This window comes from Notothenia rossii (genome assembly GCF_949606895.1).
Source record: "Notothenia rossii genome assembly, chromosome: 3".
Taxonomy (NCBI): Eukaryota; Metazoa; Chordata; class Actinopteri; order Perciformes; family Nototheniidae; genus Notothenia; species Notothenia rossii.
Genome location: NC_136901.1, coordinates 23,122,505 through 23,143,326, shown reverse-complemented (window position 1 = coordinate 23,143,326; position 20,822 = coordinate 23,122,505). Strand labels below are relative to the sequence as shown.

Genomic DNA, 20,822 nt, shown 5'->3' with positions numbered 1-20,822 from the left:
CAGCCGTCACTGCTGGAGACAGCTTCAATGCTTTATGAGCATCTTTGTAACTGTCACTTAGAAAGAAAAGCTGTTTTTCTAAGCGCTTGCGTGCAGTCACAAACAACATTAGCACTGCTGTGTTTTCCTCTGCCTTTAAAATAACACCTTCATTATTCGACTTTCATCACAAAAGTGCACCACAATCCTGCATACATGTATTAAATAGAATATGATGAGAGCCATGTAGGGTGGAATATGAATGTATGTGCCTCTACTCAGACTGCTTGCAACAATACTGTGTTAATGCATTTTTCTTCCACATCATGTAAGACTGTAAAAGCACTCACCCCTGCGCGACACCGGGTGAAGGGTTGAACAAAGTAATTTAAATAATGAATTATTCATTATCTGTTTCAATATGCCACATAAGGCAGTTGTTTGCACTAATCAGCTCGGGACCTATATGAGATCATTAACTGCTAATTAAAAAATTAAATGCGCTGTTTGTTCACAGCAAACCTGTGTCTACGCCCTGAAATGTAGCTGTAACATTTAAAGAGAATGATTAGATAGCTGCATGGTCAGTTAACTTTGCACTTGTTTACATCACAAAATCTCAATAACCAAGAGTATTATTTTTACTCAGGGAGATAATGGACTGCAACACCCAACTCTATCCCCGTTGTCGAATAGTTAAATTGTGCCTATGTAGATTTTAACAAGCAATTTATTTTAATCTAGGGGCCAGAATTTAAATGGTGTCATAATCACTTACACCAGCTATTAATTATAATTTCAGTTTGCATGCACAGTAATGTATGTCATTGTGTAATTACTTTTCCGCTTTGAGGAGCATATTGACTTCATAAAGTTCACTTGTTTCATAGTTTAATTCCATCTTTATCTGCTAACCGAATTATCCACATCCGACTGGAAATATCAACTTTTTTGTCTTTTATTTACAGTGTGTATATTAGCCTCATGTCGCTGTTGATCAGAAGTGACTTCATGTGGGAATTACAAAACCAAACGCCACAAAGCATGCACCTACCACCATTAACATTCCATAAAATGCTTGTTCTGAATTATTTTTACCATTGAAAAGCCAGACATAAAAGTTTAGAAAACTCAAAGTCTCAATTAAATGTGACAATCTTTATTTCCCTGATCCAGACAATGGCTTTCAAAATCCATTCTGGCAATGTTTGGTCATGCAGAGAAAAGGTCCAAACATACAGAAGCACAGCTCTCTCACCTGCGCGCTGCCTTTGTTGTATTATTGGCAGTCATTTAGCGAATGAGGCTTGAGAAATGTGACTTCTGTGAAGCGTCAAACAGCGCAATGACTCAAAAAGACAAACATTGTACATTTGGCTTTCAGATTTTTAGGAATTTATTGCAAGACAGGAATAAAATGAATACTTGTATGCAGTGCGTGTTATTTTCAAGTTCTGAAATACAAGCACACAGAGTGAAAGATGTGTAGCTGAAATGAATTTGTGGACAGTAACTGAAGCTTATTGGGTTGAACAAGGTAAAGCTGCTTTGAAGCCTATTTTTGGTTCTTGTTGCTGTGGGCCCTGTGTGTGTGTGTGTGTGTGTGTGTGTGTGTGTGTGTGTGTGTGTGTGTGTGTGTGTGTGTGTGTGTGTGTGTGTGTGTGTGTGTGTGTGTGTGTGTGTGTGTGTGTGTGTGTGTGTGTGTGTGTGTGTGTGTGTGTGTGTGTGTGTGTGTGTGTGTGTGTGTGTGTGTGTGTGTGTGTGTGTGTTCACCTTACTTGTGTATCTACCGATTAACTTAAGCTGTATGGATTTGTTGTCTTGATGTTAGTTGTATCTAATATGAAAACCCAAGCAATCTTAGTGTCTGGAATCCTTGTGAGTAAAGGCGAGATAAACAGATTTTGAAGCTGTTAGTTTGTGTTTTCTGTAAGATCAAATGCTTTGCAAACATGCCTTGCCCAAAGGACATGTACATCCACATATAGCTTTAACAGAAACCAAATTCTATAGATGAGTTACATTCTCTATGTTGTGGTCCATTCTTTAAATCTACTAAGGCACTACTTCCAAAATTGCTCCGTCACCTAAAAACATAACAATTTCTGAGTACTTTCTGATCATTTTGTTCAACCCCTAACTCGTGGAAAGGTACAAGTAGAAACACACTTCATCTAATCTGAAGAGTCACTTGAAGAGTCAGGAACACTCCACAGGTTTCAGTTCTGGCTTTTGAAGAGCTTATTGGGGGTGAAGGTGACCTGGCACACTTGAATTGTTGTGAATTATCACGTCAACGGTTACCAGGTTTGTTCAGCTGAGCACAGACTTTGTCTATTTGAATCCTAAATGACACAGGCCCAACCAGGGATGCTGCCGTTACATACATGTGCTGTTGGTCTTTCTGGTGGTGTAGAGTCATTAAACATTGAGTAACAGCATGAATGCTTTGTCAGGGTACAACATTATGTATTTATTTGTAATTCTAGTCATTGTATTTATGCCGATTGATAATCTAACACACACAAACGTTGGCAATTTTCATACTACATGCTCATCCACACCCTTACTTTCTGCCTCCCTACGTAAAGTGCACACTTATTTCATCATGGTGTAATTGGCGTTATTCATGAGGATCCGATTGATCCATGAGGACCATAATCCTAAACCTGTTTGATTGGATTGCACAGGTGTTGAGAATAAACTAAACTAGAAATACACCAGAAACAGATTACGGTATCTGATTCATCCCTCCCAGTGTTTAGCTTGAACACAACATGTGCACAGTGGTGTACCAGCCGCCAGCTCTACGGCAGGAAATACAGGAAGGGAATGAAAGGACAACATGGCCGACAGCCAGGGACAAAGGAAGGGATTGTGTTCACTTTATCCATGTTTGCTCAGTTTAGCACAGGGCAAATATTAGCCAATGTGCTCGGCAGCCGTTCTTCTCTGCTGGGCTTCAACCTCACACAGTGCCCGTGGAGACTGAAAGGCAATAAGAGAAAAGGGAGAAATGTAAGAGGAGCGGTTATCAGGGTGACAGATGGAGAGAAGCGAACGGCAAGTGAGAGAACTGAGACCAGATAATGAATGGTAAGATGAAAAAAGGGCTGAGCGAACACCATTTTTATCGTCAGAGCATACGTACAGTAGGTATTGGACTTACTGCTGAATGATATGCTAAATGTATATTAAGGGAAGCAAAGCATGGCACTTCTTTTCTTACTTTCACACAGTTTCTTGCCAGGAAATGTGCGCTGTTTACGTTTCCAGAGAACAAATTGTATAATATGCACCGTTTCTGTTTTTGGAGGAGGAAAAATAGGTAAAGAAATAAAAAAACAAACGGCCTCATGCTCTTGTTTTTTTTTTTTTACTTCGTGGCTCTTTTCCTGCTCTTCTGAGGAAAGAGAAAGATGGAGCATGGGGAGGCAAAATGAGCCCGCCAGGACAGAAAGTGGAGAGGAGCAGAGAAAACAATAGAGACAGAAAACACTTTGCTCTTGGTTTTGTCCGAAGGTCACACTCATTCCTTTCAATTTCGGCCAGCTGCCTGCCTCACTTGTCCTCAAAAGAGAGCAACGTGCTACTCCACAACACACACACGCACACACACACTGAAACAAACAGTCTGACACGTGTCTTGCCGTAGCTACACACAAAGTCACAACATTTAAAAACACAAAGAAATCTCCCATTTCTGCTCTTTCCTGCAGTGTACACTCAGGCATGACAAATGATGTGCAAGCTGAAGAAGAGTCGTTTCCTCTGTAGTCTGGTTTGTTCTTATCCTGTACTTTATAAAGGTCATTTCTAAGAGATAGGGTTGAGATAAGTACGGGCAGAGATTGGTTCTTTCAAATTGAGGCAGAGTACAATTGTATGCAATCCAATCAGGTTAACTGAGGTTCTTCTTTATTGCTACAGCTCTGTTTGTTGATAAATCTAATCTAATATGACTCATCTTGATCAGAATCATCACATATTTTCCAATCACATTTAATAATCCTCCGTTATATTTTGAAACCGATCTGAGTCATTTTTCTAAGTTGTATTATACATTTTTTTTGTTGGATTTTTGGGTATGTTTTCAAATGCTTAGTTCCAGATAACAATGACTTTGCCTTTAGGGCATCTTCACATTGCAGCTTGGCCCCAGTAACATAATGTTATTTTGAAATACGCATTATTGAATGAAGAAAGGACTTGAACCGTTTACTTTTTTGCTTGTCATTTCATCCGTCCCACTAAAATATGTTGTCAATGTCTCCATTAGGATAAACAGCACCGTGGTGACAATGTATTTTGTGATTTGGCCTGACTCCAGCGTCAAGTAACACGAAAACAAACACTGAGCAACCGAATTAACCCATACAATGTCAGAAAGGATTATTATTTTACTAAGCCACTGAACAAAAGATTAAGCAGAGTAGTCAAAGGACTCAGGTATCTCATTTCACAGTTTGCTGACTCTCCAAGGCAGCAATGATCTACAAACCTATTTTGTTTTTGAAATGACGCACCTTTCTCCATCACCGCAGTCTGGAGATCAACACTTTCTCTGTGATCGCTCCCAAGTGCATGTGGATCAATTGGATTCTACCAAACCCATGTTAGCAAGTCCAGTCAGCACAGAAATGAACCTCTGGGGAGGAGAGAGCTGCTGATGAGGGCTGACGGATTAGAAATGGAGAAAAAGCAAAGGAAAGGTAAAAGCCAAAGTGGGAGAAATAATAATGGAAGACACCACAAGGCGAGGGAATAGCCTTTCTCTGCTAAAGAAAATAGATTGTGAAGCTTTTATTGTTCTATTGGGCTGCAAAGACTAAATTGCAAAAACATTTTCAGTTTATGAGTATCTATTGCTAAAACTATAGATACATAGTCAATGTGTTTGGCAGCCAATCTGAGGTCAGCTATTGTGATATCTCTATTACTGCTTATAACACTGATAAAATATCATTCAGTCATTAGTTATTGATTTCCTTTTTTTCCAAAGAGAGGACAAAGTATGTCTGGTAGCAGAATCAGGAATAATTGCTTATTTTATTGGTTTATTGATTGATGAAGGATTATGTTGGCAATAGCAAAAGTACATTTTATACAAAAAAAGAGGCTGGAAAGGGTAACACAACATGGATTGGACACTGTATTGGTCTTGTAAGCCTCTTTGTCCCATATTAATCCACCCAATCCGACACATTTCTACCTGTGTCTGGGCCTTCGAGGGCTTTAGGTGAAGGGAGGAAGAGTGGGTGGACTGTGCCTCCCAAACCTTCTCTCTCATCTGTTTTTCACAATTCTGTCTTCAATTTAACTCCACAATGTTTCTTTCGTCTTCTCGTTGTCTCTGCACCTTATCTCCATCAATTTCTGGTTAGTCACTTTTGACTTTGACGTCTCTTTGAAACTTTCACTAATTGAATCTGTAACACATCTTTTAACAGTCGGTAGAGTCAAAGATGTAACCTTAGGTGCCAGGATGCCTTCTAGCACCTCTATTTTTTTATTTTCCTTTGATAAGGCAGTGAATACAGACTGGCAACACTTGGTCATGGGTATATGATACCCACACTGTAAGATACTGTTAACGTCTTAAAATGTGTGAAATCGCTGCATTGAGAGTATTCGCTCAGACACATCCCATCCGAGTGTGTCTGTGTGTTTGTATGTGTGTATGTATCCATAAACCCTCTGCAGATTTGTAAAAAAAAGACCAGGGTGTGCTCAGCGCTACCTCGCTCAAGGATGTTCTCATGTTTGCAAAACTGTGTGTGTATGTGTGTAAGCGAAAAGTTAGGTCAGATTTGAACCTGCAGATCTTTGTTCTGAAGGACACCATCCATCAGCAGTCACAAGGGTACATATCATAATGGAATCAACTCTGTGTGTGTGTGTGTGTGTGTGTGTGTGTGTGTGTGTGTGTGTGTGTGTGTGTGTGTGTGTGTGTGTGTGTGTGTGTGTGTGTGTGTGTGTGTGTGTGTGTGTGTGTGTGTGTGTGTGTGTGTGTGTGTGTGTGTGTGTGTGTGTGTGTGTGTGTGTGTGTGTGTGTGTGTGTGTGTGTGTGTGTGTGTGTGTGTTCATGTCTTGAGATTGCAGCCTGAAACTGAGGAGTTTAGGAGCTAGGTGTTGACATGATCAGGATTATGGAGGATGATGTTTTGGCTGATTTAAATCCCCGTCCCCCCTCCGTCTTTAGCTGCTTCCCTCTGCAGTATTTTGGCTCGCTGCCAGCATGTGTGTACTGCGGGACAAATGGGCAAGCCCAGAGTGACCATGCTTAGATGGGAGATTCAGCAGCATACACTCACATATACAGACACCAAGTCATGTCTACCTCGTCAATTTCTCAATGACATTCCATTCTCCGTCAGAGCAGGAAACAATAGCTGGGACCACTGTCGCACAGAAAAGAGTGTTACGGAAGAGAAATTGAGATAAAGTACTATTAAGATGAGGAGATGGGAGAAACATTGTCAAGGTGACTGCTACAGATCGTGGCAAAAACATAAATGAGATAGCTGAGCAGAAACAAAGCGTTGTGGTGAATGAGACCGAGCATTTCCTCCCTGCATAGTGTCTCAGCTTTGGGAGCATGTGCTGTTTCATTTGGGGTGAATATCAAAAAGAGAAGACATGAAATATGATTACTAGATAACAGTGTTTCTGATCCCAAATGTCTTTTAGCCCTGAGTCTTTTTCCGTCACACACACTCTGAAGATGTTAGGTGAACCGACAATGGGTGATTTAGCCAGTGAGGAGTCTGCGTGTTATGCAACCGCCTATTTCATCTTACATAACGCTGCAGTTTCAGAGTGGAAGATTAGCCCCGCTATACTGTTTCCTCTTAGCAGATGCCACAGCCAATCTCCTCTCGCAGGCTTTATGCATACATGTTGACAAGCTGATTAGCCGTATAGAGCTAGAATTACTTTCAAAAGGGAGATGCACAGATACTGTATATCTGTAGCAAAAGCCTTTGGGATAGAAACATATCCACCAATAATGATCTGTAACTTCAATTTAACCTAAAAGCTGGCATATAAATTGCTCGCTGTACCACTGTATGAAATATTAAGCTGCCCTAAACCTCATAGAAGTGTCAGATGAGTGTGTGTGTCCAAAGAGAGGGGGGAGAAAACGGATTGCTCTTCGTTGGGCATCAAGTAAAATCTATGTATCACTCATTTCTCTGTGCATGCTGCTCCTCTGGCTGATTCATAAGCTGATAAATACTGCAGCTCCGCATACTTACACTGGTATGGCGAGTTATACCGGAGCAGATACAGCCTATGAGAGATCATTATTGGGGAAATGAGAAAGCGGCTGTTTGCATTTCCAACACCCTATTAATATGAAATATGTCAAACTAAGTCATAAGCCTCAGCACATTCCTGAACTGGTCAGCCACGTTTCTGGACCGTTTCCATGAGATGCGTTGATGCAGCAAAATGCAAAGCAGCGCGAGTGATTCAAACAGCTGTATCTGTCGGAGTGTTGCTGAACACAGCCTCCAGTCCATCCAGCGGTTATTTTCTCTTTTGTAATCTGCCAGTTTTGCGCCCGTGAATCAGATCTAAGAGGGAAATGCACAGAGACGTTCAGGAAATGCAAATAGATCAAGAAGAAGACGTTTGTTTGTAGCTGAAGCTGTAGGGGTGCTGGAAGAATCGCGAGAGAGCTGTCTGTAAAGAAATGAATACAAATCCTTCAAAAACGTCTTCCCCCTTTGTCTACTTTCCTCCCTCTTTAATTGACTACCAGTGTGCACAGCAAAGAGAGAACTAGATCTTGACATCTTCAAAAGTGGCTTTGATCTCGGCACCTTGAGGCCCTGGAGGATCATCAAGGTTCCCTCTGTCCTTTTATCGCACAATGTTTCTCTCTGCCCCTTCCTCCTCCTCCTCCTCCTCCTCTGCTCCCTCTTTCCTCTTCTGCTCCATGTGATCAGCGAGAGCTCTCTGAGACTCATAATCCTGATAGAGAAACTGCAGTCTCGCTCCAGCGCCGCCTCATTCCCATTCCGCTCTCGTCAACCGCATTTACCTAGACGCTCCCTCGCACATTGCAAGGTCATGTTGAAATATTTCGAAATGCTCTCTGCGTATTCCGCTGCTGCTCCTTCCCGGCTGCACAGAATTCCGAAGCCAATTCTCTTTGTCTTCTTAAAAAAGGCAAGGAGAGACTAATGAGAGGATTACAGCAACTTTTGTTTTCTGTTGGCAGCTCAACTGTCCTCAACTTCCTGTTGTATTAGACGCTGATCAGCAGTTTCTCCTTGAGAGAATTATCTTTTTGTTCTTGCACCAACATCTTATATGTTTGACAAGGACAGCAATTTGTGCTTTAAAGTTATAATCATAGGTAAAGTTAACTTGACTTGTATGCAATAAGACATTAACGAATATACAACTGGCTAAAGTAAAAAAAAAAACACGAAAAATGTCCTTATCCCTGAGGCACGTGCAGCTTTAAATGAAGGCGATTGAAATGTATTATCTCAGGCATCAAAAATCTCCTCCCCTTTATTATACAATGGACCCCTACCTGCACCACTGATTGACCCACAGAAAGAAAAAGTAAAATGAGCTAACCTTTGGATAAAAGAGCAAAAGTGTTACATTCTTCCTCCTGACATTAGCCGACAGCCGAAGCAGATTTAGAGGTACTTAGCAGTAGTTTAGAGGCTGTGGTGTTTAAAGAGCAGCCAGGGCTTATTGTCAGTTACCTACCATTTCAACGTTGCAGGCTTGACTGCTCCTAGTCATTCAAAGAGTCTTATTTCTTTCCTTCTGTTTCCAGAGATATGTTCGCTTAAGGGAAATGCCCATTAAAATGTCATTACCGCTGTACTAAAATCATTTTTGAAAAGCACTGGTTCCCAGCGGCTTCCCGCCGTAATGGGCTCAATACATTCCCTCAGCACCGGGAAGAACCCTAATGTTGCGGAACACAAATGCTAATCTCTCTGTAAATATCACTCAAATTCACTCTCCCTCCTGCTAGTCTGTCATAATAGCATGAATTCAGTCTGCTTTGCACCAGTCAATTGAATTCATTCTTCAGGCAAAGGTGCCATGATTATTCTAAGCTTCCTCGTGCGTGGGCTTTAATGGAGATGATCCTGGCATTTCTCACCTCCATATTTCTTCTTTGTTTGCGGTATCTCAAAGGTATCAGTGATTTCCTTTGAATTCACGTGCCCCTCATGAATCACTCTCTGACAGGCTTCATATTCACGTCTGAGAGTCAACGTTGGACTTAGGCATGCGTGGGGAGAGTGGGCGGAAATACAGCAAGGGCCGGTCCATAACATGAATCAATTGATTAAGTGCCTAAGAAGCTGGAAGCACTTTGCCATCTGAGACATTCAAAGCCTCTTTGCAGAATGAGATCATCTGCTGAGCAGTCCATCAAGCTCCACGCTGAGGAACTCATCCTGGTCTAACTTAGTTCATGAAGGAGAGAGTCTGCTTCCTGCCTCCACATTGATCTTGTTGTTTATTCCAACTGTGTCTCACATTCAGCTGATATCTCTGCGCTATTAATCATGGCACCCAGCACTTGCGCCGCCATTTCAGCATGCTCAATTTATACCCTAATTGGGGTGGTCATGAGTGCATGGCCATACTGCGGCCCTGCCTGAAAAGTGTAACCACTTGTAACAGCTCCAAAGAGTGGTTGGGATGCACATACATTTGGCTGCGATTATACCACTCATTAACTTTCTGCACAACCTCTGCACTTATTTACTCAATTAACTTTTTAAGTTCTGCTAACATTAGGATGTTTTATTTGCCTTTTTTAAATACTTAATCTGCCATGAATAATGGAATATCGCTGCGAGCAGAAGCCTCACGTTCACCGTATAGAAGGTGGCAAAATAAATGCACATAGCTAATGATATAATGGAATCAATGAAGTTGTTCGCTGCAGCTGGCAGATAGCGGGGTGCAAACTTGACCCAGTGTGCAAATGAGCTTGACCCGCAGCGACATCTAGGAAGTGTTACTGTCAATGGAAATGGCCGGCGGAGCAGTTTCTGCTCTGGATCTTATAGCAGTGCCGAATAAAACTGCAACAGAAGATTTACTGCCAGACAGAGAATTAGTCTGTAATGGTGCTTTCTGGTGTGTACTCTGTCTGGTTCTCTCTCTCCCACCCTTGTTCCATGCCTCACTGGCAGACAGTAACTCTGTAAATGACTTTGACCTTTCCTGGGACTGAGGACGGGAACCGCAAAGGGAGAGGAGAGAGATGGCGGGAGATGAGAGAAGAGTAGGTGGTTGACTGTAATAAACTCAAAGCAGTGGGCGGCTGTCAACACTAATAGATGGGAGAGGGGGGGGGGTCAGCGGGTTGATGAATACTGAAGGTGCCTGAGTCCTCAACAAGTACTCAGATGTTTTACCAGGCGGACGTGTGTGAGATCTATTCCTCAGAAACCTCTGGCTGCTGGCAGCGAGGGGCCTTTTTGGTGAATCAAGGAAATTATCGTTAGATTTTTGCTGCGGGAAATCTAAACAGCAACCTTATCATGCGTATTACCACGGCTTGATGACTGCAGTGTTATTGTATTGCATTGCAGTGTAACACTACTGTTCACAATGTGATTGCTTCAGCGTTAATGCAATCACACAGACACAGACATGATGATTTGCTTCTTTTTGTTTTAAATATGATCCCTATTGTTCACTGCCAGCCTGCTAGATATTCTAAACAGGTTATATTTGGGCATTGATTGTCAGACATATAAACAGGGTATCAGTAAGAGAGAGTGTTTCATTTACCTACTGAATTGTGGTTTCGGCTTAGTATAACATCTTGCGACAAAGGTTCTCATAGAAGAAAGACACTAAAAGTCTACAGCCATGTAGACAACGCTGTACCAAGTTTCAATTATACTGCATACTTAGGCACAGCAGTGTTTGAAGCTAAACGCAAGCATGCTGATATGCTCACAATGACAATGCTAGCAATGTCGTGTTCAGCAGGTGAAATCCCTTTATCGTGTGAGCATTCTATCATTCGTCATTTAGCACCAAACATGGATGAAGTCATCAGCCAAAGTGATGTTGACCTGATGACCATGCTACTTTTGAACCAGGGTGTTGGGACGAGAGATTAGAAAAGAATGGAGCAAATTCAATTGTTAATTGTGTTAGTTATGGAGGCAATTCTATTTGATAAGCACAAATGAAAAATGTGGTTAAAGTTTTAAGTACCACGTTAGGGGATATTTAAAAGGATATCTTTTTCCACATGCGACCAGTTGTTTTTGCAATCTCCTCATAATGTTCTCCATCATCTTCTGTCTATAGGAACGGGGAAAGATCGGCGTGATCTTCAACGTGGGAACAGACGACATAATCATCGAGGAGAGCGCAGTGATGGTGAGCGACGGCAAATACCACGTGGTGCGATTCACACGGAGTGGTGGTAATGCCACGCTACAGGTGGACAACCAGCCGGTCATCGAACGTTTCCCTTCAGGTAGGAGCAGGGGTAGTTTGGGAACAATCTGTGTTGAATTTGAACCTTCAAAGTAATGAATTTGTAGATCAAATTGGTAACACAGTGGAGAGAGAAGTGAGCTTCAGGAAATACACATTATTCATGATTTCAGTCTCCCATGTACCACTAAAAGTGATTTTCATAGAACAATCTGTGAGAGCCCTGGTTTATTTATCAAGACATTCATATTTAGACCATGCCTGCCTTATTTTAGGTAATTACAGGTTCTGGTCTGAAAGGCAGGAAGAGCCAAGCAGCCCCCCAGGCAAACAATCTCCCATCGCATAGCGTCCAGCTCTGCAGTGAGTCTGCCATTGTAACTCCTGGCATTGTGCGGCCAGTATTGAATCAAGTCCAGCACCATGTGAATCTGCCAGCTAGGCATGGCTGTTGAACACGGCTTTTATGCAGGATACAGAAAAAGGACACTCGATGTTGGGAAAGCATGCAGAGGTGTTTAAAAGTCAGGCCTCAGATCCAGACGCAACATTATTACACATACAGACTTAAAAGGAGGTCAAAACACTCCATGAGTCACGGCTGAGTGTGCTTTTTCCCTGACTTGTTATTTAACTGAAATCATGGTATTCTATTACAGCCTGAATTATGAGGATTTTGTTTTTGCAGAAGCTCTCAGTTCATTTCTCTCTCCATTGGGTTCCGTTAGCTTCGTTCATGGTTGTTCAAAGGAAGACATTTTGCATTCTTGGTAAACACCAGTCCAGTGTCTAACCTGCATACTGAAATAGACGTTTGTCAAAGCCTTGAAGCTCTGGTGCATTAATCATTTAAATTTAGCCCATCAGTTTTCTACATTGATGCTGTCCGGCTGAACAATCGCAATCCATGATGAGGTCCACCTGCATTATCAAAAAACACTGTCTTTGTATCCTAATTGTTTCAAACAGCAGGAAGAATTGGGCTAATGCGGCCATGATATTTACTGTAGTTGACATAAAGAGCAATGGGACTGTGACATTCTCTGTCACAGCAGTGATCCTATATTTGGAGGCTTTGTTTTGGCATTGAGAGAAGTGTATTCTCTTGCTCATTCGTCGGCACAGCGAGGCCAGACCAAGGGGCATGCATCAAAGCCAGAAAAGGAAGTGCCTTGTGACAGTTTACTCTTTTCAGTTGTTATTATGATGGAAATGCAGCCCTTTTCGCAACAGCACACGCTCCAGAGAGGAGCCTTACACTAACAAAAGCTCTCACCACTCAGGAAAGAACAGCGAAGCAGCCTGTTAACAACGGCAAGTGAATGTCATCATCCAAATGTGTTTTCTTTCATCAATAAACAGTAATGCACAGCCCATATCGTATTCCTTTTATTCCACTTTCCTTCCGCCCTCCTTGCCGCTGTTGTCTTTGTCAAACATTTATTTCCTTTTCCTCTGCTTGATCAAGAATTGAAGAGTTGTTATTTTGTTGTTGTTTGTTGCGTTTTGTGTTTGTCTGCCGAGGGGCTGGGGCACGTCTGAAGTTTTTAGGAGGTTATGGGGACTGAGGAAAGGAAATGGGAGAAGGAAACGGGGGTACTTTGGTGTGTAGAATAGCTTTGATTCATTTATGTGAGCTAGATACAATCTTAACTATTTTTGGGGCGCCCGCTTTGAAGGGCTCCGGCACATGCTTTGAAGGTTCCAGTCATCATCTGGAAGGGCGGCGTCCTGGGGAAACAGAGATGTTACGCATTAGGAAAGCAAAATCTCGCATGAAGCTCAGGCACAAAAGGGCGGAGGAATACGTAGGGGGAAAAGTGAGAGATTGTTTGAAGAGGGTGGCAGCTTCCTAACTGAGACAAGAGGTGTGTAAAGAAGGTGAGGTAATATTTTGTAGAGAGGAGAAAGAAAAAGGAGAGGTCCCTTGTTGAAGTTCCTGTGACCCAGATTGAGCACATTTTCTGATTCTCTAAATGGTACAAAATACTCAATACTCACGACACATTCAGAACTACTTTGTTTTCTTGATTTTTGTATTGTAAAATATCTCCACTACCCTATCCCAGTGGAACACTGCATTCTAAAATGTCTATGTAGCCGGAATAAGAAGAAAATATAACAAGTTATCATGAAAGATGCCTCCAATGGGAAATTGTGTTAAGTGATACAGGTGCCAAATTTGAAAAAGCAGTTTCCTGTGAAATCTCCCTCCCAAAAGAGACTGTTGTGACCCACATGAGGCAGTCTCTTAGGGATGCTGTTGCGGCTTTGAACCCTGTCTAATATGCTGTCTATACAGAGTAACACTGAGATTCATCCTCACGTACACAATAGCCTTAGAAATGTAAAAATTCCTTAAGGGATAAAAAAGGAAGAAAATCTGTCACATAGCCAAAGAACGATAGTGACAGTATCTTTCTTTATGGTTTTTCTCACACATATTTACACACTGTGTCATTAGGGTGTAGATTGGGAAGTGCTTACATTGCGTATTGGCCTTGGCTCACCAGCTGCTGGCATATAAACAGACGGCCATAGCGATGTGATGTCTTGGGGAGACAGGATGTTGACAGCAAACATGGTCGTCTTGGGTCGGGCAAATTCTGCGGCAAAGCAACACGTCTCCTGATGTCACACAAAGTGATGTTTTTAGTCCTCAGGGAGTGTGTTTTTATTTTCCCTGTGCATCTCACATTGTGTGTCAGTCTTGTTTCATGTGTGTCCATGTGTGGGCATGTATGCATTTGATGGATAGAGAGCAGACCAAAAGTGTCAGAGGAGCACCCAGCCAGCTAACCAGCTGTGTCAGGTGTCCCCTCTGGGTGCCGTAGCAACTGTTGTTGGCCCTCCCCGTCTCCAGCATTCCCAAAATGGCAGACTGGCTCAATAAAAACATCTCTGCGTCACCCTGAGCACTTCAACCTGGCCACAGATAAAAAGGCAGATGTTAGCAGGAGTGCCATACGGACATTAATTCCTGATTCCCGCGGGGTCCTAAAAAGTCTTACATTTGATAATCAGAATTTAAGGCCTTAAAAAGTCTTAAATATGATCATAAAAATTTGAAAGGTCTTAAAAATGACCGGATTTCAAAGGTACTTCTTTGTTGCGATCGCGTCTAAATGTGTTTTGGGGGAAATGTCCGGGCTGCAAAGTAACCAGTACGGTAAGAGCCTTTCAGTTCCCCCCAACAATTTGTATTGAACTAAATCAACATGGAACCAGTAATCACTAATAATAATAATAATAATAATAATAATAATAATAATAATAATAATAATAATAATAATAATAATAATAATGGGTTTCATTTATAAAGCACTTCATATTTGACTTCAAATCCCGAAGTGCTACAAGCAGTGAGCATGAACAGTATAAAAACATTACACAACACGGTAAAATTAATAAAAAGCAATAAAAACAAACAATACAAATAAAAATAAATAAAAGGGGGGTAATAAATAAATAAGAGGTCTAGGGAAAGGCTCTATTGAACAGATGGGTTTTGAGGCCTTTTTTAAAGGCCTCCACGGTCTGTGGTGCTCTCATGTGGTCGGGGAGAGCGTTCCACAGACTGGGGGCAGCCGAGCAGAAGGCCTGGTCTCCCATAGTACGGAGCTTAGTTCTGAGGGGTTTGGGGGGTTTCTAACTTTGTATCCCCCCGGGCCCCTTATCGAAGAACACCCAGCTAACCTAGCAACTAACAACTAGCGAGAGCACGCTCGTGAACCGTTGCGCCGGTGTTATGCATGCCCGTCGAGATATGCATACACCTCGCTGGAGCGCGCACAGCGTAAAGCAAAAACTCCCTGATTTGTACGGCAAAGTACGGTTTGGAAACGATATCATTTCCTTTTTCGAGGGCATTCGGTGGAGTAACTATCGGGCCCATGCATTGGGGCCCCAATGGCATTGACCAGTTCACGCAGTCTTCAAAGTAACCGAGCAACCTAAATTAATTTGTAATTTGTCTGTCTAATGACCTTGCTCCCTTTCATGCAGGGCCGGTTTTTGGCATAGGGCGCCAGATCTGGGGGGGGGGGGCGCAGAGCTGGCAGCTCTGGGAGGGGGAAAAACATTTTTGACTGTTTGGCTCATCCTAATTTTCAGCCTTGATGTAACAACATTGATAATTAAGTCAAGGTAACACCCTTTTCACCCCGGTTCCACTTTTCATTTGCCCTGTACGATGGGCGCTGTAAGTGATTTGTCCGACTTCCGGTGGTGTTCCCGACGTTAAATCTGCAAGAAAAGGCGTCAGCGTCAGGTCGGCAGAAAAAAACCGACGGTGCGGCGCACACCACTCCGAATAGGGCGTGCCCACGCTCATGTTCGGCCCGACTCCCATTTACTGCCGATTTCAGGCTGGTGTATCTGGGCCTTAAGGTTGGTTGTTAGTCTAAGTTATCTCAGTGGGTCTCAAACGGTTTGGTCACAATTTATGTAAACAAATATTTCCAAGGCACTTCTTTATAATTATTTGGATAAATAACATCAGGTTTGAAATCATTCCAATGTATACTATAGGAGAGTAAACCAAAAATATCGTTTAAAACTGGAGATATTAAAAAAAATGCATGAATAATTAAATGTTAACTAGGTAAAATAAGATATAAATGAACAACAAAATAAAATACATTTATTTTGTATTGGCTATGGTAGGTTATTGGTTATGTTCACATCAGTGGCGTTTTCTCCTGGAGGCCAAGGGAAGCAAGGCTTCCCCTGTTTTTTCGGATTGTAGTTATAATTTTTATAAATAAATAAAAACACTTCGTTTAGTTTCGGTAATTATTCTGCCGGCCCGTCTCTCCCCCATTCTCATTGAGTATTTTACAAAGAGTGAAACAGCGCCCCTCTAGGTGTTATGGTGAAACAGTAGATTGCACTCTCTATTGCGAGAGGGGGCCAGCCAAAATTGGCTTCCCTTGGTGAAAAAAAATGGAGGGACTGACCAATCAGACAAGGCTCACGTCATGCCCCTGCCAACCTGTAACTGGTCAGGGCCATGCCAAGGGAAGCTGGAGGCGGCTGGCTTCCCTTGCCTCACAATCCAATCAAATCGCATCAATTTAGTGTTGCTGTGACGGGTCCTAAAACCCGGAAGTAAGCTGCGCTCGGTTTCCCTCGACAAAAAGCAATGGGATTTATCCACAGGGTTTTGGAAAATAGCTCAAAATAAGGTCAGTGGAAAACGAACCTGTTTGATAAATGCACGTTTTGTTCAGCCTGATATCCACATGTCTACTCTACTTTTATAATTTTCTAATCATAAATCTAATTGATAGAAGATAGATAGCGCCACTTCACCACTCTCACCGCCGTTAGAAAGTGGCAAGCAACTGAAGCAAGTGCAATTATGGAGGGTGGAGATTTGGAGTATTTAATCAAAGATAATTGTACTAAACTTCCGCTACAGCAGCAACAACAAATAAAATCTGATGACAGGCCAATGCCCAAACTGGAGCTGTGGAAAGCGAGGAAAAAAGGAGCGAATCGGACGTAAAACGTTAAAGGTCTCCTGATTTAGTTTGTCAATTAATGCTTATTAGAGTTTCAACTGGAAAGTGCGTTCGGACCTGTCGGTTAGATAACAGGCATGTGTAAGTCCTGCATCTGTATGATACAAATGTGTGTAAAATGATACTGGGTGCTGTAATTACTCATCTGGTTACGTTATTACATTGACCACCACACCACCGACCCAAAAGAAAGGACGTATTATTGGCTTCCCCTCATTTTTTACCCACGCCATGCTACTGGTTCACATACTTATTTGATTATTAAAATGTAAACCGATCTTTTTCATATGGGTGTTTAAAGTTTTCAGGGTGCCCCCAAAACAATATTTGCACCGGAGCCAATCATAACCTTGTTACGCCACTGAGGGCATGCATAACACGGCATAACACCGGAGCCTCGCTGCGGGGAAACTTTTGCGCTGTTCCGAGTTTGTTCTAATCTGGCAAAATGACAGACTGCTTTCAGATCTTTCCGTCATTGTTAAAAAAAAATCGTCACAGACGGAAAATATTCGGTTAACGCGACTACTGCCTCCAGGCGACATTTGGGTCTACGTCAACCCTAAAAGTGGAGGTGCTGTGGACGCTAAATACTGTAGCTAAACACCACTCGTACAACAGCAACGATGAAATATTGTAGCCAAGGGAGCGGAGCTCAGAAGATAGCTCTACACCAGGGGTGCCCAACCAGTCGATCGATCGCGGGGAGATTCCCAGTCGATCGCGAGATGTGTCTAAAAATAGAACAACAATATTCTGTTTTATCGTTAATGTCCTATAACATAATCTTCCTGTGCCAGAATAATGCACTTGAACGCATCAAAGCTTTGTAATTGGCCGGCGTGACCCCATGTGTCGGGGCGGGGCTGGTGGGCAGTCCAAACTAGTTCGCTGACGTTGTCCGTGTCAACAGGAGACCGCAAGTATGGCAGAAGCAAAAAAGCCCAAAATATATAATTTTCACTCCGAGTGGAAGGATGATTATTTTTTTATCTATTCCAATTCAAAGTCCATCTGTCTCATCTGCAAGGCGAGCGTGGCTTTACCGAAGAAGGGTAATTTAGGACATGCCCGGCGCTGTGGGAGGGCCAGGGAGGGCCAGGCCCTCCCATTTGACATTCCTGCCCTCCCCCAATAAACACGTTTTTTATTATTTATAAAAAAATATATATATATTTTATTTTGTTAATTATAAATAAACTGTGAACTTTTATGCTACGATGTATGTGATGTCAGATAGTAACTAAAAAAAAAAAAATCGCAGGCTACGTCAAATAAATGCATGTGTCTGTTGTGATTCGTCCACATTTAGACCAATCACAGTGTCACACTCTGCCGCCTATTCTGGATTTGTTTATTGTGCATTCTGTAGACTCCCATTTCTTTTTGAATTACAAAATGGACATCTTATCGTGTCAGTCACGTTCTTGCGAAACACATGAAGTCTTTCAAAGACGGCGAAGTTGTGAAAGAAGCTTCTCCTGGAGGCTGGCGACGCGCTTTGGGGGACAGTAAAAATAACAGTAGCATTTCAACAGGTTTTTGATATAATAAAAACTCAGTTAGATACCGTTATTAATCAGCTATAAGTTTTAGTTTGTTGGAACTTATTCATTTTAATTATTGTACAAAACAGTATAAGAATGCAAACATTAAGATCTGTTCTGTTTAAATTGATTATAGTCTATTATCAATTCAGGTTAAGAAACTAGTGTTGCTTGCATCCTATTTTAAAGGAATTTATTTTTATACTCTACTAAAATGCAACAAAAAAAGGGTTTGATTCTATTAATTTTGTCTTTTTTATTGCACTTTGGCAGCAGATTCCTGTGTAGCTTCAGATCTGAGTTGTCTTATTAGTAAGCCTAATTTATACTTTTGTAGCAACACTATTTTTAAATAATGGCAAAGAAAGGGTTCAGAGTGTTTTCTTTTTTCCCTGTGTCATGTGTGGCAGCACTGTTCAATGTTTCTTGAAAACATTACCCACTGTAGTATGTGACGTGTGAATAAACTCCAACTATGTATCAACAACACTGTTGTTTAACTTCAGTTAAATACTTGTATGTGTGTAGATTAGAAAGAGGTAAGATAAAGGATCTGCAGTATTTTATGAAGTAGCCTATTCATCGTACGAAGGTCAGTTTTATACAAGTAGAAGTGTGTATTTACCCGGTAGTAGGCTGTCAGTAATTGCTACGACTCTCTAATTGGACTGGTAGATCTCGGCAGGCTGGCAACTTTAAAAGTAGGGCACCCCTGCTCTAGACAGAGACATACACACACACATACATGCACACACACACACACACACACACACACACACACACACACACACACACACACACACACACACTTTCACGGTTAGGCAGTTCTTTTTTTCTGTTTTTTGGCGAACACAGTTCTGTGTACTGTTATGCTGTTATGTTCAGTCATCGTTCTTATGTTGAACGTGAATATATTTACTTTGAAAGTATTTATGGGACGTATTTCTTCTTTCATAGCAATTTTCCTTTATACTTTCTTGTCGTGAAATAGGTCTTAAATTATATTCAAAGTGGTCTTAAAAAGGTCTTAAAAAGTCTTAAATTTGAGTTGATGAAACCTGCTGGAACCCTGTTGATTGTATCACTTCTGATTCCCTTTGTTTAAAGGTCATCTGCTGTGAGGGAGGTACCGGATATAATGTGACCAGTGGTTGAGTTCGTTAATTTATTTATCGGACTTAGGAATCCATAACATCAACAATAAATGCTTATATGGTTATTTTTCATGAATGTATCTGCAGCATAACGTTTAGTGCAGCACAGAGAGTCAGAAATATGTTGTTCATCTATATTCAATGTTTAAGTACTACAGTAGCAATATCAACAAAAAATTATCAGTATTTGTATCTTTAAAACATCTTATTATTCAAATCCTTTTATATTTTTCTCTTGCCTATTTTTTTATGCTGCTTCCCAAATTGGAATTTATAAAGTACATCTTATCTTATTTTATCTTTTAGGCTGTTAGCCACCAAAATGCTCAGGATGTTCAGACACTCAGAGGGGAGGTCAGATTTAGTGATTGGGGGTCTCCTAAATCAATAATCCCCCTCTCATAACGAAAAAAGCTTGTCTTTGAGCAGCTACAGCCTCCTTAAGAATCAAAGTAGGAGACAAGAGCTTTCATTGGTGTCTATACCTTTGTTTGAGAGTATGGTATGTCCCTATGTGTGTGTATGGGGCTGTTGTTTCCTGATTGCATTGATGTGTCTCTGCTCTATTTCACACTTCCTCTCCATCTCATCACCGCAGCAGATAATAACAGTGTAAAGAAGGGAGCTTCTTGGTAAAATCCATCCATTTCCTCAGGGTTTACACCACACTTGGCATTTTGACTTCATTGCGATGCCCCCTGAGCTTTACATAATCATTATGCTTTTCACAACCATAGTTTTATTTTCAGCATCGCAGGGTATTGGCTGTGATTGCCATATTTGGATGCCTCGCAACCGTGGTATTACGACTCAGAGTGCCCCATCTTTCTTCGGCACTTAAGGATTCTTGCTCACTTGCTAATATTTACAGGCTCTACCATAATGCCATCTCTTTGCTTTGGTTCCAGGCTGGGCTGCTGTGGAGTAGAACTAGAAAGTGGAAGTGGAGGGGGGGGAGTGGTAATGCGTGGATGCAGGGGTCGAAGAAAGAGTAGAAGAAACGTAATAGCACCCTACAGAAAAAGTGCTTGGAATGCAGTGCTGCGAAATGATGGAGCGAAGGAGAAGATGAATGGGGGGAGGGAGAGATAGAGAAAGAGAGGAGTGAAAACAAAAGAGGAGAGCAGATCCCGTGTGTGCTGGAAGCTAGCTGCTGTCAC

General features: G+C 41.7%; 1 protein-coding gene across 10 annotated transcripts in view; it reads left to right on the top strand.

Moving 5' to 3' along the window:
• Window positions 1-20,822, top strand: part of nrxn2b (neurexin 2b) — a 667,491-nt gene that overhangs the window by 602,442 nt on the left and 44,227 nt on the right. For all 10 annotated transcript variants that reach the window (XM_079668270.1, XM_079668273.1, XM_079668275.1 and 7 more), the window contains one exon: window positions 11,305-11,476. In XM_079668270.1, the coding sequence (XP_079524396.1) occupies window positions 11,305-11,476 (172 nt within the window). The remainder of the gene's footprint in view (window positions 1-11,304; window positions 11,477-20,822) is intronic.